This window comes from Perognathus longimembris, chromosome 24 (genome assembly GCF_023159225.1).
Source record: "Perognathus longimembris pacificus isolate PPM17 chromosome 24, ASM2315922v1, whole genome shotgun sequence".
NCBI classification, from domain to species: Eukaryota; Metazoa; Chordata; class Mammalia; order Rodentia; family Heteromyidae; genus Perognathus; species Perognathus longimembris.
Window position 1 is genome coordinate 36,257,658 of NC_063184.1, and position 26,547 is coordinate 36,284,204.

General features: G+C 37.0%; 1 protein-coding gene across 2 annotated transcripts in view; it reads right to left on the reverse strand.

Annotated features, from left to right (window-relative positions):
* Positions 1 to 444: 444 nt before the first annotated feature.
* The window catches only part of Intu (inturned planar cell polarity protein), a 39,112-nt gene continuing 13,009 nt past the window's right edge, over positions 445 to 26,547 (reverse strand). The window contains exons 6-16 of one of the 2 annotated variants that reach the window (XM_048333580.1): positions 24,281 to 24,370; positions 22,026 to 22,103; positions 21,707 to 21,896; positions 19,453 to 19,506; positions 16,566 to 16,628; positions 14,516 to 14,737; positions 11,613 to 12,095; positions 9,542 to 9,639; positions 5,994 to 6,183; positions 3,779 to 3,939; positions 445 to 812 (exon numbers count right to left, since the gene is read on the reverse strand). In XM_048333580.1, the coding sequence (XP_048189537.1) occupies positions 701 to 812; positions 3,779 to 3,939; positions 5,994 to 6,183; positions 9,542 to 9,639; positions 11,613 to 12,095; positions 14,516 to 14,737; positions 16,566 to 16,628; positions 19,453 to 19,506; positions 21,707 to 21,896; positions 22,026 to 22,103; positions 24,281 to 24,370 (1,741 nt within the window). In that variant the 3' untranslated portion in view covers positions 445 to 700. The remainder of the gene's footprint in view (positions 813 to 3,778; positions 3,940 to 5,993; positions 6,184 to 9,541; positions 9,640 to 11,612; positions 12,096 to 14,515; positions 14,738 to 16,565; positions 16,629 to 19,452; positions 19,507 to 21,706; positions 21,897 to 22,025; positions 22,104 to 24,280; positions 24,371 to 26,547) is intronic. The other variant, XM_048333581.1, reaches the window with a different exon arrangement.

The following is a 26,547-nucleotide window of genomic DNA, read 5'->3' on the forward strand; positions in this document are numbered from 1 at the left end:
AAGAAAAATGAGGGAGAGTTTAACAAATATGACAAGAAATGTACTCATTACCTTATTATGTAACTGTAACCTCTCTGTACATCACTTTGACAATAAAATTTTTTTAAAAAACAACAACAATGCTTGGTCACCTACTTTCAACTTCATGATGCTTTCATTAGGTATTTGAAAATGCATTAGGTATTTTTCCAAAATAAACATGTCCAATATTAATTTCATATAAAATATTTCAAGGGCTGGGAATATGGCCTAGTGGCAAGAGTGCTTGCCTCATATACATGAAGCCCTGGGTTCAATTCCTCAGCACCACATACATAGAAAAGGCCAGAGGTGGCGCTGTGGTTCAAGTGGCAGAGTACTAGCCTTGACCAAAAAGAAGCCAGGGACAGTGCTCAGGCCCTGAGTCCAAGCCCCAGGACTGGCCAAAAGAAGAGAGAGAGAAAACATTTCAAAGTAGTGAATAAATTAACATTATATATCAACATAGCAGTAAATTACCCCTTGTTCATATATTCAACAAGTATCTGAAGTCTTTCAGTTCTACCTAAATTTGATACATTAATACAAACCATTTCATCTCAATACTTAACATTATATTCAATTATGGAACAGTGAAAAGAAGTAAACCTTATCTCTACATGTTGAATTCGGCCTTTCAACATTTTCCATACCCCATGTGTTATTGTATACAAAAGCAGAGCTACAAGGTTAAGCCAAAGAACAATTTAAAAGCCATTTCAATGGCAATTTCTGTGACTGAGTCATGAAAGCAGACATAAAGTTCCTGAGGTTTTGGATGAAGAAAGAGTCTCCTGCAGAAGAAAAAAAACATACTTATTTCAGAAATTAAAATGACAAAATAAATCTTCCTACTTTTGAATGTTTTTATTTCAAAATTGTAAAACTAATTTAAATTTTCAATATGGAGGCTGCAACTATATTTCTCAATAAAACAATGTATGTCTTACAGTAATTATTGTTCTAAAGTATAAAAACCCTATTTTAGCTGGGCATCTGTGGCTCAGGCCTGAATCCTATCTACTCAAGAGGCTGAGATTTGAGTATTGTGGTTTGAAGTTAGTGGGGACAGGGCAGTGGGTGAGAGTCCTTTCTTGAATTAACCACAAAAAAGCCACAAGTCACAGTGTAGCTCAAGTGGTAGAATGCCAGTCTTAAGTAAAACAGCTAAGGGAGAGCACTTATGTTCTCAGTTCAAGCTAATAGCACACACACTGTTTTATAACACATACTATCATACTCCATTTTAAGATATTAAATCCAATCATTATTATTACAGTATAGGCAATAGCATCAGCATAATTTTAAACACAATATTTAATAAACATTTTATTGCTACTTACTTTCAAAAGTTTAATTATTAAAACATTCCGTATTGCCTATTTTTTTTTCAGCTAGTGCTATATTAGAATTAACATTAAAATTCTGTTTGGTTTTCTTAACTCGAGTTGGGGTGGTGGTGGTGTGTGGTGGTAGAACACATCTAATCCTAGCACTTGGGAGGGTGAAGCAGGAAGATCTCATGGCTTACACAGCAAGACCTAGCTGAAGACAAAAGAATCACTGAATCCTATTGTATATAAAAGGAACATTTTAATTAAGGCAGTATTTCTGTCTGATGTTCTTCAAAGTTCTCTACATTGTGGTTCTGAGTTATAATTCAACACCTCTTGACTCTTTCCATCCCAGTTGTTCCAATGTATAGTTACACTGTACACATGTACGTATATGTAACTTTTCTCTTCCTCTCTAGTCTTTCCATCATTCCATAGGTCGTTTGACTTAATTTTGCAAATGCCCACTCTGCTTTGACTACACAGTGTTAAATTTAGGCTGATGTTCTCAACACTAGTGGGTTGCATACTCAGTTACAAAAGAGCTTATTAAAAATAGAATCCTATGGGTTAGGGATTTAGCTCAGTGGAAGCAGTTGCCTGGCTGGCAAATGGAAGGCCCTGAGTTAGGTCCTCAGCACCACAAAACCTACTCCTGAATGTTACTCCTGTAGATTCTAATTCAGAAAGTAGGAGAGTAGCCCAGGAATCTCTGATCTAAATCCCACAGACCAATAAACAGGAAGTAGGTTTGTTTTGTTTTGTTTTTGTTTTTTTGCCATTCCTGGGCTTGAACTCAGGGCCTGAGTACTGTCCCTGGCTTCTTTTTGCTCAAGGCTAGCACTCTGCCACTTGAGCCACAGCACCACTTCTGGCCATTTTTTTATATATGTGGTGCTGGGGAATCGAACCCAGGGCTTCACGTATACGAGGCAAGCACTCTTGCCACTAGGCCATATTCCCAGCCCCCAGGAAGTACTTTTTTGGGTAACACTTTTTAAGTATTTGTCCCATAGCTGAGTTCTGTGTAATAGCTGTCTAATGATCTTAGTACTATCTTAATTCTGGCTTTTCTTCTGCCAGCTGCCAAGAATTTTTAGTAGTTCAATATTTCCTTCAAAATCCAGTTCCTAAGCCAGGACTTGAAGACTTTCTGCAATGATCCTAAGTTTTCCTATGTGATCTTTCACTTTACATATGACAAACTGTGTATGTCCATCCCATTACTAAATTGACAAACCAATCTGCTCACTGCTATGCCTTATTATTTCCATTATTATTTTATTAGTATTATAAAGATGTTGTACATAGGGGTAATGAGCACTTTTATTTCTGGACAATGTCACCCTTATTATTTCTATTACTTAAGTCTTAGTTTAGTCCATTCCCCTTTCCTAGAATACTCCATTCTAAATCTACTTTGTTTCCTCAGTGGGATCAAATGTAACCTCTATGCCTTGATTTTAATCTCTGCTTAGATTTCAACCCTCTCCCCAAGACTCCTATAGCATTTAGTGGTATTGTCTGTGTATTTATATATGTAGATATCTATAAAATACTTATAAATGTACACATATGTAAGCATATTTAATATTTCTCCTGTGAAATGTAAGGTTCTTGGAAAAAACAACCTTATCTTTATCTTTTTATTTGCTATACTACCTATCCTTCCATCCACCACCACATTTTGCCTAGCATATTTCCACTTACTAAACCATCATGTTTATGAAATGACTGGTATGTGCCAGGTGCTGTTGCAGATGCCAACTGTGGACAGGACAATTCCTTAGCTCATGGTGCTGACATTTTGGTGAGGTGGAAAGACAAGAAGCAAACAAGACAGATTCCAAAGGGGCAGGCAATACAGGGAATTATAAGCGACTCTTCAATGAGGGGAAAGAAATGATAGATCCAAGGTGGGGAGATCATTTGTTAGCCCTGGTTTGAATATCAAGGGGCCAGATGTGCAGAAGGTTAAGGGACAACATCCCATGCAGAAGGAAGGAAGAGCAGAAACAAGATTTGATTGGTGTAAATGTTGGTGAAGTACACTGAAGAGAGAAGAGTGATGGGACAGTGAAACAGAGGTGGTCTGGATTGAGTTGTATCTTGTGTGTGTGAGGGAGTAGAAAGACAAGAATAAAGGAGACACAAAAGAAAAGTAGGGAAGGAAGAAACTGGAGAAAAATTATGGAATTATTCTTTCATTGACTTTGCCAGGTAACTCAATAGTTGATTTGTGTAATAAGAAGTGACTGGAGAGGGATTTAACGGTGATATTTAGTAAATAAAAACCCCAAATATAGTATTTAAACATCCTAGCTAAATTAATAAATCCTTATATTTTAAACCATTAATCTCCTTTAATATTTTTCTTTCACTGTAACATTTTAGTTTACTTTCAAACATTTTTTTTTCTTACTTACCCCACTACCCAGTAAGCCATAACTGGTGGTGTTTTTTTCTGATCAGTCCAGTTTTCAGGAGAGCATTCAAACAACACACCATATTCTTTCACAGGGCTAAGAGAAGACACTGCAGAATTCGTAGAATTTGAATGATCTCCACCATTTAATGCTTTCTTTTTCTATAAATTAATAGATATTATTAGTAGTAACTTTAGAATATTTTTATTTTATTTTATTTATTTATTTATTTATTTTTGCCAGTCCTGAGCCTTGGACTCAGGGCCTGAGCACTATCCCTGGCTTCTTTTTTTTTGCTCAAGGGTAGCACTCTGCCACTTGAGCCACAGCGCCACTTCTGGCCGTTTTCTGTACATGTGGTGCTGGGGAATTGAACCCAGGGCTTCAAGTATACGAGGCAAGCACTGTTGCCACTAGGCCATATCCCCAGCCCTAGTAGTAACTTTAAAATGTTCTCTCACATATATCTGAACTCCTTATCCTAACACTTAAGACGCTGCAATGCTATTTCTCCCCTTACTTTCAAGAAAATTTCTCTTCCTCCCTAATATGTAAATACTATCTCCTACAGGGGACTTCATCAGTTAAGTGTATCTTTAGGTACATTTTGTTCAGACCCATTTTGTTGTATTTGCATTGTATTATATTAGCAGTTTTTAAGTCTGTCTTTCTTGTAGAAGACAGAAGATTATAACCTTTTTCCCCAGGGCAGACACGAGACACTTCATTTTTGTATATTTATAACACATTGGTGTTTGGCTTAATTAGTAATAAGTGGATAAAAGATTCTATACGAAACCTAAAATATATTTAAAGCAGTATTAGCTCTTCCTTCCATGTACACAATCTCTACATTTCTTATTCATTAGCAAACCAATACATCATGTAGAATATAATGGCTTTGTTCCATGTACACTAGGTACTTCATTATTTAAATAATGGAAAAGCCCACTTTGTATTATTACATATTATCAAATAATTTAATGAAATATTCCCTCAAGTATGTTAATTCATGAAAGAGGAACATAAAAACCCAAAGCACATAAGGGATATATGGTTAAACCCTTTTGCTTGCTAACAAGTTCTGTGGACTTGGAGAAGAGATTCTGTAACATAGAATTTTACTGCTGAATGAGTCCCAAGAGATGATATAACTCAATCTGCTCACTTGACAACTGAGGAAACAGGAAGAGTCAAACCTCAGTCCAGGATTCTTTATTCCCAACTAAAAGTTCTACTTGTGTTTTTTTTTTCCTTTGGTGCCTGTCCTGGCACCTGAATTCAGGGCCTGTGCGCTGAGGCTGTTCTTTGTGCTCCAGACTAACACTCTACCACTTGAAACACAGCTCTACTTTCAGTGGTTTTTGTTTTGTTTTGAGCTACAGTTCTAGCTCCACATCTGGGATTTTTGGTAGTTAATTAAACATAACAGTTTCATGGGCTTTCCTGCTCAGGCTGACTTTGATCATGATCCTCAGATCTGTCTCCTGAATAGCTAGGATTACAGGTGTGACCCATGAGGTCACTGCCAAAGTTCTACTTTTAAACTTGGCATGCTTAAATACACATATTGGTGTATAAATTACAACTATCTTCAGAGAGCTTTTTCTGGCTGAATGTTTGACTATTTCTAAGTAAATATCTGCATGTTTATCAAAGCAATGTAGTTGATATTTTAAGTATATACAGTACTAGTCCTTATCCAAGTTGAAAAGCAAATAGTAAACAAATTGCTAAAACATTTTCAGTAGTATTGTGTCTATAGCTTCACTGTAAGACCACTTCATATTCCAAAACAATTTATATTGCTAGCTGAATACTTGTAAGATTATCAGACTTGTTTTAGGAACTAATTGGTAGATCTTACTGACCAAATAATGGTAGTAGTTGAATAACAGATATCAAATAAAAGATGTCAACTGTATTAAAATATAAATTATAAAATCATATTACATTGTATTCTACTTTGCTATAACAGGTCTACCATTTCCTGAAATATTAAACCCAGGACATCTGACATAGTATTATAAAACTAAGATTTGAGGTTAGGTAACATGTGCATAATCCTTTTAAAAGTGAAATTATGTTAACTGGCTGTTAAAAACACCTTAATTATATGAAAATACTGCTGCATAAATTGATTAGATAGTAGAGATAACATTTACAAATTCGGAAATTATATCACAGAGAACTCTATTTATGAAACTGTATTTACCTCTTTTACCACTGTCTGTTGGAAAATTGCACGGATAGAGAGACAACACTGATGAAAATTCTTTATTAGCTGAGAGTGGATTGAGCCACTTAGCTGAGCCACTTCTTCATGAGTAGGAGTAATGAAAATTCCTTGCATCGTTTCAAAGGCAACATAGTGGAAAAGTGTATTCTCAGGTCCAGATGTTAATCTTGAAAGGAGAAAGAGAAACAGAGACAAAAACTGAGGAAAAATTTAATTAAATAAAAACTATTGTCTCACTTTGAATTTTTTAGATTTTGTTTATTTGTTTTGTTTTTGTTGCCAGTCCTGGGGCTTGGACTCAGGGCCTAAGCACTGTCCCTGGCTTCTTTTTGCTCAAGGCTAGCACTCTACCACTTGAGCCACAGCGCCACTTGCGGCCTTTTTCTATATATGTGGTGCTGAGGAATCGAACCCAGAGCTTCATGTATATGAGGCAAGCACTTTACCACTAGGCCATATTCCCAGCCCCCTTTAGATTTTTTTTACAAGAAAATCTTAGTAGTATAATTAGGAAGGAGAACATAGGCCAAACATTTATTTATTTTTTATTTTTTATTTTTTTGGCCAGTCCTGGGCCTTGGACTCAGGGCCTGAGCACTGTCCCTGGCTTCCTTTTGCTCAAGGCTAGCACTCTGCCACTTGAGCCACAGCGCCACTTCTGTCCGTTTTCTGTAGTATATGTGGTGCTGGGGAATCGAACCCAGGGCCTCATGTATAGGAGGCAAGCACTCTTGCCACTAAGCCATATCCCCAGCTCCTAGGCCAAACATTTAATTCCTTCTTCATCTATAACTAAAGTACATATTAGTAATTCTCTTAAAGGAAGCAAATTCTACTTGTTAAATAAACACCAGTTCATTGCAACTCCTAATTGTCCTTTCACTGAACAACCCAGATTGGTTAAGCCCCTCTTTTTCTATAGTTGGTAATGAAGAACTTGGTCCTGTCTGCTCTAGGTTTCTACAAGCCAGAAGGAAGGGATCAGTTTAGGGTGATGATATATAAAAATATGTCTCAGCAAAATAGACAGCAAGGAACAGTTATGGCAAGGACAAATAGTAATACAGTATTTACTCTATACTGATTGTTTTCTGTGTGCCAGGGCAAGTGCTTTAAGATATTAAATATTACTATCCTCATTTTAACCACAAAGGAACTGATGTTCAATGAGCTTGTATTACCTTGATTGAAACTTCATAGCCAAGCCAGAGCTTAGCTGACTTTTCAGTTTGCTCTTTCCATACATACCTTGCTTTTGCCTCTCCCCTGTTTAGTTTTGATTACTAGTCCTTGTGTTATGGGCAGCAATTCCCCCCTGTACCTCAAAGCATTCAAGTTGCCCATCCTAATAACATCTGTACTAAAAAACTGAACCTCTAGTTCACTTGATTTTATTTTCTCCAGTTTAAAAAAATTAAGCACAACACCGAAGAAAAGATATATTTTAAGCTATTGCCCTAGTTCCTCCTCCATCATGTATGCTAACTCACTGCTAAATTTGTTAATCTGTCTGGACAGCATGATCTAAATAAATTTCTTTTCTTTTTTTTTTTTTTTTTTTGCCAGTCCTGGACCTTGGACTCAGGGCCTAAGCACCGTCCCTGGCCTCTTCTTGCTCAAGGCTAGCACTCTGCCACTTGAGCCACAGCGCCCCCTCTGGCCGTTTTCCATATATGTGGTTCTGGGGAATCGAACCGATAGCTTCATGTGTAGGAGGCAAGCACTCTTGCCACTAGGCCATACTCCCAGCCCCTAAACAAATTTCTTATCTCTGAGACTAGGGATAAAGAGAAGGAAATCATCTGTAAATTTTTCATAGGATAGTTGGCTCAGGAACAAATGATGGCTGATAATAAAATAATCAAGAGAAAAAATTGTAGTAATTCAAAAAGGATCATTTTAAATCAGAGGTCTTCAAATTCAGAAACAGATAAAGAATAGAATTTATTTATTTATTTATTTATTTATTTTTTGTTTTGTTTTTGCCAGTCCTGGGGCTTGGACTCAGGGCCTGAGCATTGTCCTTGACTTCTTTTTGCTCAAGGCTAGCACTCTGCCACTTGAGCCACAGCGCCACTTCTGGCCTTTTCTACATATTTGGTGTTGAGGAATTGAACCCAGGGCTTCAATTATATAGGAGGCCAGCACTCTTGCCACTAGGCCATCTTCCCAGCCCTAGAAATAATTTCTTTAAAAAACTTGAACAGTTGTGGGCAGTGATGGGACCCCTGACCCCTGGGTGACACTGTCCATAAAAAGAAAAATAGTCATCTCCTGAGTTATGAAATGAAGCCCCTCTGTACAACACCTTAACCACAACAATAAAATTATATTAAAAGAACCCCAAACTGTTGATAAGATGCACTTAGGGGATGGCGGGGACCAATATTTTTGTAATCTATATTTTTCCCCAAAAATAAAACACAATGAACAAGTTTAGCTCTTGAAAATCAGTGTATATGAGGCGAGCACTTTACCACTAGGTTATATTCCCAGCTGACTTTAACTTCTTATACAAATGTTTCAGTGATTAAAGAAGGTGATAGATATGCACTCATGTATGGGTGAGTTGTGAGGTTGTGTATGAAATCTACATTCACATATTTGATTGCTTAAGCAAAAATGTGATTCAATACATAACCATCAAAATTGAATATCAGGGAAGACGCAGGCACACATGGCTGTATAAGAGGTAATTAACATTTCATATTGCAATGGTTATAAACAGCTTAAGTAGTCAGACATTCCCCCCTCATTTCTTTTTAACCTTAGAATTCTCTACTCAGTGTAACTTCTAGCTGTTACCAGTTTGTTATAGGCCCAGTTCTTGGAACCCAGACTGAGTGAGAGAGACACTGAAGAAGTTTAGTTTAGTAGGTGAATGTCCTGGTGAATTATAGCTGTAGATGAGTGATAGAGTTAGAACAGAGCAATGAAAAAAGCTCAAGTGTGCTTCAGTTTTCTGAGAGAAGGGATAACTGGGCATTTGCCAGAATCTAAAGTTAGTAAAATCTACTTTATAAATTATATTAGACATACAAAAGGCAAGTTAACCTGTGAAAAGTGAAATAAAAGGGGTGTTTAAATCTCTTTTAATATGAATAATTTCTTTTAAAAATGTAATAATGTAATAAATAATGTAATAATGTAATATCTACCTTATTACACTTGTTGAGTAAATACATGCTCTGAAATTGTATTTATAGTAAAACTTCCTCAAAGACAGTAAGTTTAAGTGAAAAAGAGTATTAGAGAACAGAGTACCAGTGACTCACACCTGTAATCTTAGCTACTGAAGCAGCTGAGATCTGAGGATTGTGGTTCAAAGCCAGCCCAGGCAGGAAAGTCTATGAGACTCTTACCTCCAGTCAGCTCCCAAAACAGCCAGAGATAAAGCTGTGACTCAAGTGGTAGAGCACTAGCATAAAAAATAATAATAATCTCATGGACAGGACCCAGGCTCTAGGACTGTCACAAAAAAAAAAAAATCAAAACAAAAAATCCCCAGTATCAGTTTTTCTTACTTCATGGTATTATATACTTCCAATTCTTTCTCTGAAAGGTCCTTTTTCAAATTTCCCAAATGAAATGGATTTGGAAAAGTAGACTTCTTTTTAGTGATCTGAAAAATAGTTTTAAAAAGCAGATCAGTTTATATCTAGGATTAGAATCTTATATCTAAGAACATAAACATTAAGAAATGAAAAGCCTAAGAGATGCTTCCTTTAAACATTCTTTATGCTGACTTTATCTCTTCTTGACTTAACCTTTAATAACAAGAATCCAAAGGCCATGTTATGGGTGGCAAGAGCGTATTCCCTGAAAGCTTCCTTCCTATTAGAGCCATTAGTCATTATAAAATTTGAATGTATGATTACTTTCTTCCCTTGTAGTCTAAATGCCTCAAAATCATGATCTTTGTCTTACTCGTTAGTTTTGTACAGCACAGTCTTTCACCCTTAGTAGGGATCCAATCAACATTTGTTGAATTGCTGTACTTACAGGTTAATTCAGTTTCTCTTGGAAACTAGTGCAGTTTTTTTGTTTCATTTTTTGCAAGTCCAAGGGCTTGAACTCAGGACCTGGGCTATGTCCCTGAGCCTGTCTGTGCTCAAGGCTAATGCTCTACCACTTGAGCCACAGCACAACTTTGGGCTTTGTCTGAGTAGTTTATTGGAGAGAAGTCTCACGGACTTTCCTTCCGGGGCTTTCTTTGAATCTTGATCCTCAGATCTCAGCCTCCTCAATAACTAGGATTACAGACATGAACCAGCAGCACCCTGCTCAAGTTTTGTTTTCCTTGAAGGCACAAAATCTTCTTAGACTATATTTTACCAAGAGCTACTGAACACAACTAGGATGACCACTTTCTAAATACATTCTATTTAGTGCTTTAAAAGTGCCCTCTTGTTTTGAATTAAGAAATTGAGTTTATGTTTCTTTACGCCATGACACTCACAATCTCATATTCTTTGGGGCTCCTTCTCACACTGTACTGTAAGAATATCTTGTCTGACATGACCTTCATCTACCTAGATGTCAAGTTTCAGAATTTCTTTTTTTTTTTGCCAGTTCTGGGACTTTGAACTCAGTGCCTGAGCACTGTCCCTGGCTTCTTTTTATTCAAGGCTAGCACTTTACCACTTGAGCCACGGCGCCAGTTCCAGCCTTTTCTGTTTATGTGGTGCTGAGGCATAGAACCTAGAGTTTCATATATGCGAGGCAAGTACTTTACCACTAGACCATATTCCCAGTCCCACTCAGAAATGTTTTGAAAGACAACACCAGTCAAATAAGTATAAATCTTCCAAAGGTGATGTCTTGAATAATGATTTGGACATTCGATGGATTTTCATAGCAACAAAAATTAAGATAAATGATAATTTGAAAAGTGGGCATTAATACTTGCAAAACTGTTTGGTGTAAGTGAACTGAACACCTCCGGTGGGGGGGGGGAAAGGAAAGGGGGAAGAGGGAGAGGGGTATGAGGGACAAGGTAACAAACAGTACAAAAAATGTATCCAATGCCTAACGTATGAAACTGTAACCTCTCTGTACATCAGTTTGATAATAAAAATTTGAAAAAAAAGTGGGCATTTTCTTAAGAGTCACATTTTGAAGTTTTGAAACCTTTACAAGTGCAAATTAAAAAAAAACTTACCTATAAAAAAATAGTCTCTGTTCTCATCTCTTTTCCATTTCTACAGATCTCACCATCCTAAGTATTTAGGATTATAGGTGTGATCTACCAGGTACCCAGCGCCTACTGAAAATTTTATTGGCAACTTATTCTGAGGCGTCCTGCAGATGCCCCATATGTATGAGGCTGTGTTATCAGTTTGAATACAGAATAGCAATGGATGTGGACAAGAAGATTAGCATTTTTCTACCTATAAGCACTATTAAATAAATACCCTGAATGGCGAGGGCTTGCTATCTTATTAACTGACATTATTTCTTCTTTTTTCCCTCTAATTCTTTCATTTTGCAAATGAAAACTAAAACCAATGCCATGTGAAATGAGGAACAATTTTAAAAGTTCTCCTCACACTGTTTCCTATGATGTATGTATATACTTGAATGAACACACTTAACCTTAAGCAAGGCTCCACTTTCTTCTGAACCACCAGATCCCTGAGATTCTCTTTGCTTCCATACCACATCTGATGTAGTGTGCACATTAGAAGTAACACCTTCTTCACCTTCACAACCATGATCAAGTCCTCCACTGCTTCGGGAAGGACTGGGCTTCCGTGTCTTTAAGGAAGAGTCACCAAAAAGTGTTTTTCTGCATGATGGAGGAGTTGCTGCTTTAGAAGTACTTTGCAGCCTACTAAGGATAGGAGAAGTAGTCAAACTATCTGCTTTTTCATGTGGTCCAGTAAGGAACCAGTCAGCACAGGACAAACAGGGGCTTGAAGAAGATGTAAGCTGTTCATTTATATCAGAATCTACTCCTTCCAGCTGATGAAGAGTTGTTTTGACTTGATCTACATATATGCAGTCTGGGCCAGGATTTCCAATAGCTTTGGATGAACAGCCTCCAGCTTCTAATAGTACACATAACATATAATGTTTCTATAAAAGAAAATCAGTACAGCTTTAGTTACCACAAAATATTTACACATTACATATACATATAAAATCTGTAAATACTGAGCTGGTGCCAGTGGCCCAAGCCTGTAATCCAAGCTACTCAAGAGATCCAGATCTGAGGACTGTAGCTCAAAGCCAACCTGGTTAAGAAAGTCCATGACACTCATCCCCCAAAAGCTGCAAGTAGAGCGGTGCTTAAGTGGTAGAGCACTAGCCTAGATCAAAAAAGCTCAAGCCCTGGGCTGGGGATATAGCCTAGTGGCAAGAGTGCCTGCCTCGGATACACGAGGCCCTAGGTTCGATTCCCCAGCACCACATATACAGAAAACGGCCAGAAGCGGCGCTGTGGCTCAAGTGGCAGAGTGCTAGCCTTGAGCGGGAAGAAGCCAGGGACAGTGCTCAGGCCCTGAGTCCAAGGCCCAGGACTGGCCAAAAAAAAAAAAAAAAAAAAAAAAGAATTAAAAAAAAAAAAGCTCAAGCCCTGACTTCAAAGTTCCATAACTGGCACAAAAAAAAAAAAAAAATTGTAAGTACTAAAGATATATAGTAGCATAATTGTATGATTATTATATAATTCTCCTTTTTAATTATCAAAGGTTTTGCTGCTGCTGCTACTTCTATTTCTTTTTAACTTGTTCTTACTAGCTTTTTCACTCAAGGCTGGTACTCAATTGAGTCACACCTCCACTTCTGGCTTTTTGCAGGTTAACTGGAGATAAGACTCTCTTTGATTTGTCTGCCCTAGCTGGCTAGAGATCCCCAGATTTCTGTTTTCTAAGTAGCTATGATTACAAGTATGAGCCACTGGTGCTTGGCTAATACCAAAGCTTCTTGATCATAAATTAAAACAATCTCATGTTATCTTATTTTAATACACCATCAACTGCTTCTCTTTTATTTATTTACTTTTTTTTTGCCAATCCTGGGGCTTGGACTCAGGTCCTGAACACTGTCCCTGGCTTTGTTTTGCTCAAGGCTAGCATTCTAGCTCTTGAGCCACAGCACCACTTCCAGCTTTTTCTGTTTATGTGTTGCTGAGGAATCGAACCCAGGGCTTCATGCATGCTAGTCAAGCACTCTACTACTAAGCCATAGTCACAGCCCCTCAACCACTTCTCTTTTTTTTGTTTTGTTTTGTTTTTTTGTTTTTTTGCCAGTCCTGGGCCTTGGACTCAGGGCCTGAGCACTGTCCCTGGCTTCCTTTTGCTCAAGGCTAGCACTCTGCCACTTGAGTCACAGCGCCACTTCTGGCCACTTTCTGTATATGTGGTGCTTGGGAATCGAGGCAAGTATACGAGGCAAGCGCTCTTGCCACTAGGCCATATCCCCAGCCCCTCTTCTTTCTTTCTTTCTTTTTTTTTTTTTTATTAACAATATTCTATTATTTTATTTAAAATTTTAGATTTTCAAATTAGTAAATTACTATTTAAATTGTGGTTTGTGTTAGCATTTACCACTCACAGCAAAATTAGCCAAGTAACTATTGGGCACAAATAAAATTTAGAAATTTAAAAAATAAATTTAGAGTCCATGTTTCTTTGGGTCTGGCTCACTTCACTTAGTATAACTTTTTCCAGGTCCTTCCATTTCCTTACAAATGGAGCAATGTCATTATTTCTGATAGAGGCATAAAATTCCATTGTGTATATGTACCACATTTTCCTGATCCATTCTTCTACTGAGGGGCATCTGGGTTGGTTCCAGATTCTAGCTATGTGCTGCGATGAACATTGTTGTGCTGGTGGCTTTAGTGTGATTATGTTTGTGGTCTTTTGGATAGATACCCAAAAGTGGGGCTGCTGGGTCATAGGGGAGTTCTATGTTTAGCCTTCTGAGGAATCTCTATACCACTTGCCAGAGTGGCTGAACCAGTTTACATTCCCACCAACAATGGAGTAGGGTTCCCTTTTGGCCACATCCCCTCCAACATCAACCACTTCTCTTGCACATGAAATTTCCCAAGACAATTATTAGACGTCCTTGTATTTACAATTACATAGTAATTGCACTTCTGACTCCACATTCTTGTAGTTTGTCCTGAGACAGAGTCTTATAAGTAACCCAGATTGGCCTTAAACTCATGATCCTCCAGCCTCTTGAGAACTGGAATTATAGGTGTGCATCAGTATACCCAACTTGACTCTAGGTTATTTTTATGTCTCCTATTTCACAAAACAAGTCAAAGGATAAAGCCAGTATAGGAAGGGGAACAATAGATCTTCAGAATCTGTTAAAATTGTATCCCAGACTTTATTAATATTTCTTCATGAATTTGAATTATATGTGAAAGGAAAAAAAGAGTATAACATGTTGTTGAATAGTAGTATCTGACATACTATATTCTTTGTTTTATTTAGAGGATATTTTAAAAAACTTTTAATAAAAAAAGTTTAGAAACTTACCAGTCCAACGATTAGTAAAAAGTATCTCCCTTCAGGTTCTTGAAAGACTTCAGAATTTGAGTCTGTGGAATGTTGGAGGTGATGTTGAGGAAATACTTCTTTCCATATTATCAACTGACCTATTCTTTGTTTTGCTGCTAAAGACAGCAAGTAATAGTGGCGACAGTATATAGCAATATCAACAAGATCATCCTTAGGCAAATGACTGCATATCAAATAACCCTAGAATTTTATCATGGAAAGAGCAAACATCAACAAATAATAAGAAGCAACAATTCTCTATCTTGAAGTTTTAGAAACATATTTATAGTTGTGTCAAAATAATATAGTTTCAAATATAAAAAATTAAGATGTAGCAAAAGTGAATTCTTTTTCTGAGGTCAAATTAGATATCAAATAATAATTTAGGGGACCCAACAGGTAGAGTTTAGCACAAGCAAGATAGATCACTTCTGTATAGTAGTACCCTGAATGTTTACCAAATTTAAAAAAGAATTGAATTCTGAAAAGGAAAAGTGGAGAAGTAAAGAAGATACTTTTTATCCTTCTGTATTGTTTGATACTATTTGTGTATGTGTGTGTGTGTGTGTGTGTGTGTGTGTGTGTACACACATGCACATTCCAGTACAAAGGTCTCTTGGTTCTCAATTGGTTTTTTTGGTCAAGGTTTACTGTACCACTTGACCCAAAACTCTAGTTATAGCTATTTATTGGCTTAATGGAAATACAAGTCTCGTGAACTTTTCTACAGAGGCTGGCTTTGAGCCAGGATTCTCAGATTTCAGCCTCTTGAGTTAGCTGGGATAGTCATGAGCCACCAGCACTTGGTGTGTTTAATTCTTTGTTAATGTCATATTTTGTGTTTAAGAATATTTTCTCAAATGCAAGTACTGAGATTCACTTGCTGTCTAACTTGGCGTACATTGACGTATACTAGTTATGTTACAAGATTTACGTGAAAAAATTCATGGTAGGATAGGATAAAAACCATACTACTGGCTCAATAGCTATGTACATAAGACCACAGAAGATGATGCTAAGTGAAATAACCTCCAAGTTATACAAATAACTGGTTTATCTGTATTGTTATTTTCAACGTACTATGTGAAATTATGCCTTCTGTTTTTCTTCCCTGTGGTTTAACCCCTGTTGTTTCTGTATTTGATTTTGGTACCTTGGGTATTGTAGAATTAGGGAAGGGGTACATCAAGATGGTGAGACAAAGGGTAACAAGCGAGCCAATACAACAGCAATAGTTCCAAGACAACATATTGTAAACCAACTGCACAACTCGGGGGAGGGTGGAATTCGGGTAGAGGAAAGGTGGGAGAAAAATGAGGGAGGAGGTAACAAGTTTGACAAGAAATGCACTCACTACCTTATGTATGTAACTGTAACCCGTTTCTACATCACCTTGCTAACTAAAAAAATATTGGCAGAAATAAAAATAATCATACTTAAAAAAAATAAAGTTCTCAGGAATAAAAAAAAAAGAGAGAGAGAGAGAAAGTATTGCTCTTCAGCCAGGCACCGATGGCTCACACACCTATAATCCTAGCTAGTCAGGAGGCTAAGATCTGAGGATCATGGTTCAAAGCCAGCCTAGGCAGCAAAGTCCATGGGATTCTTATCTCCAATTAACCACCAGAAAACCGGAAGCGGCACTGTGACCCAAGTGGTAGAGTGCTAGACTCGAGCTGAAGAGCTCAGGGACAATGCCCAGGCCCAGAGTTCAAACCCTATGACCACCAAAAAAAAAAAAAAAAAAAAAAAAAAAAAAAGAATTGTTCTTATCTCTTATATACTTGGTTTGTTTGAATACTGTTTCTCATTTAGAGAATTACAAATGCCTCAAAATACAGTAAAACCATAAATATTTATTTTGTTTTTAAATATGTAGGTATAAGTCTTATTTTAAGACCTTAAGCTTACAGTACCTATATTCCAAAGAAATGAGATACATGTATTATTCTGTGCATGAAATGGTAAAATTTAACTTTAGGTTTGTGTGTATAGTAATTGGATATTTAAAGTATTTCAAGCAACTTACCTTATAAAATAGAGAAGAGCCCAAAATTGTATATAGCCGTCTCATGTCATAGTAATCTTCAGACTGGAGGAAGAAATTCACAGTGGATTTATTATGTGTGTGTGTGTGTGTGTGTGTGTGTGTGTGTGTGTGTATAAAATACTACTGAACCACAATAGTTAAAATGGAAATTATATTCTTGAGTAATTGAAATAGAACTGTATATTCATTTGACTGAGAACAACCATATTTTTGGTTTTTGAGTTTAAAGAAACACACACTTTTAACCCACTGTTGATTAGAGACATTTACAAAGGATTTGCTGGGCTCGGGATATAGCCTAGTGGCAAGAGTGCCTGCCTCGGATACACGAGGCCCTAGGTTCGATTCCCCAGCACCACATATACAGAAAACGGCCAGAAGCGGCGCTGTGGCTCAAGTGGCAGAGTGCTAGCCTTGAGCGGGAAGAAGCCAGGGACAGTGCTCAGGCCCTGAGTCCAAGGCCCAGGACTGGCCAAACAAACAAACAAACAAACAAACAAAGGATTTGCTAATTCTATGAGGGATTTAAAAAATATATCTAATAAAACAAAAATTTCCTATTATGCCAGGTACTGGTGGCTCACACATATAATCCTAGAAAGTTGGTATGCTGAGAGTTGAAGATCACAGTTCAAAGCTAGCCTGGGCAGAAAAGTCCATGAGACTCTTATCTCCAATTAACAAGCAAAACGCCAGAAGTCATGTGGCTTGAGTGATAGAGTGCTATTTTTGAGTGAATAAGCTAAAGGACAGCACTGAGGCCCAGAGTTCAAGCCCCTAGACTGTCAAAAAAAAAAACCCAAACTCCCCAAAATCCCTTTATATCATGATGAATTTGATGTCATTCCAAGGATGCAATGATGGTTCAACAGAAGCAAATCAATAAATGTAACAGAAAACACAAACAAACCATAGGACAAAAATTACGTGATGGGGGCTGGGGATATGGCCTAGTGGCAGGAGTGCTTGCCCCATATACATGAAGCCCTTGGTTCAATTCCCTATCACCACATATACAGAAAATGGCCAGAAGTGGCGCTGTGGCTCAAATGGCAGAGTGCTAGCCTTAAGCAAAAAGAAGCCAGGGACAGTACTCAGGCCAGCATAATACTAGCACAAAAATGAACAGGTAGACAAATAGTAGAGAAGACACAGAAATATACCCACAATGCTACAAGCTGATTTTTGTCAAAAGCTCCTAGAGACAAGCACTGATGCCTCACATCTGTAATGCTAGCTACTATGGAGGCTAAGATCTGAGGATTGTGGTTTGAAGCCAGCCCAGGCAGAAAAGTCCCCATGAGACTCTTATCTCTAATAAACTACTACAGAAAACTGGAAGTAAGAAGCTCAGGGACAACTTGCAAAACTGTTTGGTGTAAATGAACTGAACAGCTCATTGGGGGGAAAGGGAAAGGAGGAGGGGGGAATGAGGGACGAGGTAACAAACAGAACAAGAAATGTATCCAGGGCTGGGGATATAGCCTAGTGGCAAGAGTGCTTGCCTCGTATACATGAGGCCCTGGGTGCGATTCCCCAGCACCACATATACAGAAAACGGCCAGAAGCGGCGCTGTGGCTCAAGTGGCAGAGTGCTAGCCTTGAGCGGGAAGAAGCCAGGGACAGTGCTCAGGCCCTGAGTCCAAGGCCCAGGACTGGCCAAAAAAAAAAGAAATGTATCCAATGTCTAACGTATGAAACTGTAACCTCTCTGTACATCAGTTTGATAATAAAAATTTGAAAGAAAAAAATAAAAATAAATAAAATAAAATAAAAAATAAAAATAAAATAAAAATAAAAAAGAAGCTCAGGGACAGCACCCAGGCCCTGAATTCAAATCCCAGGACTGGCAAAAAAAAGAAAAAGAAATGTATCGTTACCTGATTTATGTAACTGTACCCATTCTGTATATCATCTTTACAAGAAAATTTAAATTAAAAAAATAAATGTGCAAACTAACTCAAAATTGTTCTCAAGAGGTACAAGTGAGTAATTAATAGAAGAAATGTTCAGCATCCTTAACCATAAAGGAAATGAAAATCAAAGTGGCACTGAAATTCCACCTTACACTTTTCATAATGGTTATCATCAAGAAAACAAGCAACAACAAATGCTAATGAGGGTGTGGATAAAAGCAATCTTTATACACAGTTGATAGGAATACAAATTAATACAGCTAGTACAAAAAATAGGTATGGAAGTTTCTCAAGAAACTAAAAATAGAAATAGCATATGATTCTGCTTCGATTACTCAAAGCAATGTAAACCAACATGTAAGGAAGAAACTTGCATATCCATGCTTATAACACTACTACATACAATAACCAAGATATGGAACTAGCTTAGGTTTCTAAAAATGATGACTGGACAAAGAAAATGTGGTATAATTGTAAAAATCAAGTACTGTTCATCTATAAGGAAAAATAAAATTATGTTATTTGTAAGAAATGAATACAGGAGAGCATTACATTGAATGAGATAAGCTAAGCTCAGAAAGACAAATATCACATTTTGATTAATATGCAGCATGTAGTCTTAAAGAAAATAGCATGATTGTGAAAGGGGATCCTTTGGGGGAAACCCATGGAAGGAAGCACAGAGAAAGGAGAGAATGAGGTGGTGGAAGGATATTATAGTTACATTACAAATATATGTGTGAAAGAACATAATGAATCTACCAACAACTTAAAGAAGAGCTAGGTGAAAAAAAAAAAAAAAGCTAACAGATACGGTGAATTTGATTCAAGTACAGTATATGAGTTGTAACTATCATCATAAAACCTTCCGGGTAGAATTAAGTTAAAAAAAATCCTTAATACTGAGAATTTCTTTTAAAAAACAAACAAAACAAAAACCCTCCTCTTACCAGTTCTGAAAAATCTGCAGCCTCCAGGTCACTTAATGCTGTGTCTAATTCCATCTATAGAAAAAAATATATGAACAGTTGAGTGTGCAGAACCTTTTTATTTTGATGTAGTCCCATTTGTTTAGTCTCTCTCCAATCTGTTGTACCCTGGAACTTTGTTCAAAAGTTTCTGCCTATGCCTATAAGTTCTATTGTCTCTCCTACTCTGCTCTGCAGCAGTTTCAGAGTTTCAGGTCTGATGTTGAGGTTTCTAATCTATTTTGAGTTGATATTAGTGCATGGTGACAGGCTAGGTTCCACTTTGAATTTTTCCATGTGGCTAAGGCCTTCTATCTCAAAGGCAAAGTTGCCTACTAGTTTTCCACTTTCTATGTTGGATTTTATTTTCTTTGAAAATCTTGGCAGTACCAGTATTTTAACATCTATTTTTTAAATTGTGAATGTTGGGTGTTTTTTGTTTTGTTTGTTTGTTTTGTAATATGGCCTGAGTTTCTTCTTTGGCTGAAAAATGACCATGGAATAATGGTTCATTTAATGCTGACAAAAATGCTGTGACTAAACATATTACATTATGAGCTACACTTGATGAAAATTTATGATATCTGTTCAACTGTTCAACAACAAATTATACTCGATTTATAGAACTGATTAAACTGAAACTAGCCATTATGAAATCTTATGCTTGCTAAGCTACATACTGGAAAATCCAAAAATTAAACATATATAGTTGTAAAGAATGATTTTGCTGGCTTGCTGGTGTAGCTTAGTAGTACAATGTATACAAGAGACCCAGGATTTAATACCCAGCACCAAAGAAAAGAAAAGCCAAATAATTTTTTTAAATGAAGTATTATTTTGCTATTATTAATAAGCTATTTCATCAGACTATCTTTTCACTAATGCTACTATTTGTTAATCATTCTGTCCACTTTTTAAAAATTTTTTTTGGCCAGTCCTGGGGCTAAACTCAGGACCTGAGCACTATCCTTGGCTTCTTTTTGCTCAAGGCTAGCACTCTGCCAACTTGAGCCACAATGCCACTTCTGGCCTTTTCTATATATGTGGTGCTGAGGAATCGAACCTAGGGCTTCATGTATACGAGGCAAGCACTCTTGCCACTAGGCCATATTCCCAGCCCCATTCTGTCCACTTTTAATCTGTATAAAACATAATTCTGAAGCTGAGTGCTAGAGGCTCATGCCTGTAATTCTAACTAGTGAGGAAGCTGAAATCTGAGTATCACAGTTCGAAGCCAGCCCAGTCAGGGAAAAAAATCTGTGAGACTCTTATCTCCAATCAGCCACCCCCAAACCAGAAGTGTAGCTGTGGATCAAAGTGGTAGAGCACTAGCCTTAAGCAAAAAAAAAAAACAAAAAAAAAAACAACAAAAAAACTCTGGGACAGTGCCCAGAACCTGAGTTCAAGCACTCTTAATAACAAAGCAAGGGGCTGGGAATATGGCCTAATGGCAAGAGTTTCCCTAGTATATATGAAGCCCTGGGTTCGATTCCCCAGCACCACATATATAGAAAACGGCCAGAAGTGGTGCTGTGTCTCAAAAGGCAGAGTGGTAGCCTTGAACAAAAAGAAGCCAGGGACAGTGCTTAGGCCCTGAGTCCAAGGCCCAGGACTGGCAATAAATAAATAAATAAACAAACAAACAAACAAATAAATAAATAAATCAAAACACCTAATTCTGACTTTACATTATAAAATTAAAGTAATAAAATTTCATTATGATTTCTGAAAAGAATTGATTTTAGGGAAAGTTCAAATGCAAAATAAAAATAGAGAGTCAATTCTGATTTATAAAGAATCATTTATCTAAGTTTACTCCATTGTAGTACTATACCTCATTAATCGATTGCCTGTGTGTGTGTGTGTGTGTGCGCGTGCGTGCGCGCGCTGGTCCGGGTGATTGAAATCAAGGCCCGAGTGCTGTTCCTGAGCTTTTTTGCTCAAGGCTGGTTTTCTACCAGTTGAGCCACAGAGCCACTTCTGGCTTTTTCTGAGTAGTTTGCTGGAGATAAGAGTCTCACTAACTTTCCTGTGTCAGTTGGCTTCAAATCATGATCCTCAGAGCTCAGCCTCCTAGGAGTTAGGATTACAGGCATGAGCCACCAGTACCCAACTCAATTGCATTTTTAATTCTTACCCATACTCCCAACAATTACAAAGAGCCTAAGGAAAACAAAAGAAGGTAAAGCTTACAGTAAGACAATGGTTTGGATTCTTATTTATCACCTAAGATTACCTTGATTTCCTGTGGAAGTATGAGCCACCGAACTCCAGGGAGGTTGTCTAGAAGCACTGAACTAGAAACGTCATATTGTTGAGCACTGGGAGAGACACTGGAATGTAGTTTAGCACAGTGAAGTGCTCTTTGAAAGAACAAGTAGAAAAAATCATCCAAACAAGGAACGTTCTCAACCTGACAAAAGGCACTGAAAAAATAAGATTTATAAGTTAGCAAACAAGCTCAGGGACAGCACAGAGGCCCTGAGTTCAAACCCCAGATTGGTACAAAAACAGAAACACACAAAAAATTGAGATCAGTTCAAAGAAATACTTACCCATCTAAAGAAGCATATATAAATTTTAAGGTTTGGGCAACATCTTTTGTCATATTCTTTAGCTGGGGAAGAGGAACTCTAGAAAAAAAAGTGCTCGTTTTATTTATAGCATAATCACAATGATATTTATCTAAAAGACTACACACACACACACACACACACATACACAAAGTCTATGTCAATTATGAGTCAAACTGTGGAAAACCATTGCTTATTACATTAGTAATTGATCAGCTGTAGCTCCAGATTTAGGTTTCTAGCATGAATCAAATAGGCAAATTCTACCATGGGTTAAATATGTAAATTTAATAAATTGTCTACGACTTTTGGCTGGTGCCTTCAGTGTGCATGAACAGTCTCTGCTCAGTTCTTATGAAGGCCCTTCCTTTCCGTCTCTAAATTCCTGTGTTTATTTTGCAATTGTGTTTTTTATTTCTTCTCTTGTCTTTTGGGTTACTATTTTTAAAAAAAAAAAAAGGCTTAAAGACAAATGTTTTCTTCTGCCATTATTTCCTAAATTATTTTACACTGGATATTCTCTTATTCATATAAACTCATACTTTCAAATACTTAGTTCTTCATATTCCAACTCACTGATATCCAGCAGTCTCCTACAACAGTCCATTATAACCCATCCACCAATAGCAAGATACACACCAGTAAAGCGTGCCATCACACAGCAGGAAGGTGTCAAAGCACCACTAGCCCTTCAGGTTAAAATTTTTGAACCCCACATATGTGACTGTACTGCTTTTGTCAAAATAAAGCCTTCAAAACATAAAAACTTTTTCTGGAAGTATAGGGGATTGAACTTGGCTTCATGTCTGTTTGGTTTTCTTGCTCAAGGCACTCTACTGACCCCACCCATTTTTGTTGGTTAATTTGAGATTGAGTTTCTGATTTTTTTGCCCAAGCTAACTTCAAACCTCAATCCTCCAGGTCTCAGCCTCCAGTATAGCTAATATTACAGATGTGAGTCACTGAGACCCAGCTTAAAACATAATTCTGGTATTTTTCATTGCAACCATGTTCAGGTACTTTTCTCAAGAAATTACTATTGAGAACTTACTAACTTGCTTCTTGTCTGTATATACATACAGTATATCCCTTCTAAGACTGAGCTCAAAAGTCCTGCCATTTCTCTTTCTCTTCTGGACAACTTGGTTTTGGGAGGGAGCCCAGTGACATATTTTGGGGACACTCAGGTAGTTCTAAGGAGAAGTATCTGTGGCAAGGAACCAAGGCAATAAGTTTAGGTGTAATCCACTGTAGTTCCAAGGTTAGACCAAAAGCCAGAAGCACCTACGTTACCATTTTATTTTAGAACAATAAATCACATATGAGATAATAAATGTTTACCACCTCAGTTTCAATAAGTTTTTTGGAATAGCTTGCCATGCAGAAAGAGGTAACTACTGTTAAATAACAAAAGAAATCTCATTAACAAATAGAAAACGGTGGTATATTGGCTAGATAATGGTTTTGTTCTTTTGTTTTCCTGTCCACTTGTCTTTCTTAGAATCCATGTAGTAGGAAGAACTCAGATCTTCATTCAGTTTCCAGTTCTGCTTCATGCTGCTTATCTGACTAACAAAGTTTACTTTTGGTTTTACTTTCCTCATCTGTAAAATGGAGCCCGTAATCACTAGTACATCTGGCACTAATTTTGAAAAATAAATGAGCTTGATTGAAATAAAGCACCTCATACAGTTCATGGGTTTATGGTCTGTTAATCATGAATGTTAAGCCTGTCTCTATTACTAACTACAAAAATAAGATGTATTTCAAAATACTTATAAAAAAGTTCTGAGGAAGACCATAACAGTTTAAGATTTATCACTAGAGAAGTTACAGATTTTCAATATTTTGTTAGAGACATTCAACCTTGGGCAAATATCCTTCTGACCCTAATTTTCCCACAACAATAAGTAAATTACAAATATGCAAAATTTGTATAACATCACTGTTAAAATTTCGAGCAGAAGACAAATCATCTCTTAGCCATTTCTGTACCACAAACGAGAAAAGTGTACAGACAGCCAATAGACTCTGTGTGTCCAGGTAAGCCTGCAATGCACCTTTATGCCATATTCATACTAGATGAGCACAGGTAACCACCGGTACTTGTACGTGTCATTACATTATAAAACTGCCATTAGTTTGCCTTTTGACCAAATGTCCCAATTTTAGTGAAATCAAATTTGTTACTATAATTTTCAAGATATTTCTTATATTCAATAAAAATGTCAACTTACTCTTCAGCAGGTAGGCCAATTATCAACAACTTGTCCGATTCTTTTAAGTAAGCTATATGAATTTGCTTCCCATTTAAAAGGAGGGATGAACTAAGGGAAAATAAATTCAAAAAGTTAGAGTATCTGTAAATGTCACCAAGTTATAAAACTTACTTGTAAGTTTTGGCATGACTTAAAATATATGATTTATAAAGTTATTATTTAACATGCAAATTTGTTGGCATAGAACTGCCAATCAGAAAAGGCAAGGAATTATTTTCTAAAATGTTTTAAAACCAGAAACAATGCAAGTTACTGTAGGTCACACAAAAATAGACTTATTGTTTTCTTCAAAAGAAAGCTTCTATCCCAGTTGGGTACATTATACCTTTGCTCACTTTTGAACATGACATGTTAAGGAAATAAAAAAAAAAAAAAAAGAATGTCATCCCAAATCAGTAACCACCCAATATGGCATTTAAACATATAAACAAGTAACCAAAACATAACTCAATTGAGGCTGGGAATAAGGCCTAGTGGTAGAACGCTTACCTCGCATACAGGAAGCCCTTGTCGATTGTGCAGCACCACATATATAGAAAAAAGCCAGAATTGGCACTGTGGCTCAAGTGGTAGAGTGCTAGCCTTGAGCAAAAATAAGCCAGGGACAGTGCTCAGGCCCTGAGTTCAAGACCCAGGACTGGCCAAAAAAACAAGAAAAAAACAACAACCATAACTCAAGGAAATTCTTGGGGTTAATGGATAGAATCATTGTGGAACAGTTTTGAGGAACACATACTTAGGTCAAAAGTGATCAAACTGGATATTTTGCAATATGCATAATTAATTTTATGTCAAGTACATGACTCGAAGGTGCAAAAAGCCAATGTGATATCAGAAGAAACACAATGAACCATGGAAATATAGAGAATGTAAGTGTGTAGACTTTTAAATATGAATATCAAACATCTTTCTTACTAATTTACTTTATTTTTCTTTACCATTTTATGTATCATTTAAAAATGAATACTTTTAAAAAGTTTTTTTAAAGTGTGTATGCAACAAGATATTCATATTGCTATGGTATGTACATCTACTGTTTCTTTAAAATTACTTGTTTTTACTGTGTGTACATTTGTACCTCATCACTAACAAAACCTACTATTAAGTAAGATGATACCTATCCTGTAAGGTATCAGAAAAAGCTGACCTACATGAAGAAATTTAATTTTCTTTTTTCCTTGCCAGTGATTGAACCAAGCACACTGCTAGCTAGCATAGAGCTAGTACACTGTAGCTAGCCTTTTACACAAAGGAGCTTCAAACAAGTTGCCTTTTAAAAAGATACCTGCACCTCAAAAATATTATGGCAAATTGTAGAAGATAGTCACATGTAATCACATATGACTCCATTCATACAAAATGTCTAGAACAGGGACATGTATAGCGTTTGGACAGAGTGTAGTTAAGCAAGGTGATAGTGAAAAGGCATAGCACTTCTCTCTGAGGTGATAAAAGTGTTCTAAAATTGAATTTGTGGTAGTTGCACATATCTGAATATATTTGGAGCTATTTATTGGTACACCTTTAAAGTGGGTGATTGTATTGTTTATGATCTCTCTATCTCCATAAACCACTTAAAAAGTGAAAGAAAAAAAAAGCCAGGGTCCAGTATCTCACACCTGTATTCCTAGCTGCTCAGAAGGCTGAGATCTGAGGATCCTGGCTTGTAGCTAGCGAGGACAGAAAGTCCATGAATGGAGCTATGGCTCTCAAGTGGTAGGGTACTAGCCTTGAGCAAGAAAGCACAAGGACAGTGCCCAGTCCCTGAGTTCAAACCCCAGGATAGGTGCACATGCTCTCTCTCTGAGTCTCTGTCTCCGTCTCTGTCTCTGTCTCTGTCTCTCTCTCTCATACACACACACAAACAAACACACACACACACACACAGTGACTTGAGGTACAGCTCAGTGGTATACAGCATTTGCCTAGCAAAGTGGGAGGCCTTCTGTTTGATTTCAGCACTGCAAAATGAAATACAAATACAAATAAAAGGGGTTTAGCAAAGTGCTTTTATAAATACAGATTTAGACCCTGAATGAGGTCTTGAGTACTACTGTCTGCAGAAGGAACTAATTTCTATTTATGACTACATAAAAATTCAAGGATTTAAGCATGACTTATCTAGGAAAACAAAGAAATTCTTCCTATTGTCTAACATATACAACCTTTTAAAAATGTAATAATTTTTATGAGAATGTAGGAAAAGAAAAACTGAGGCTTAAAAC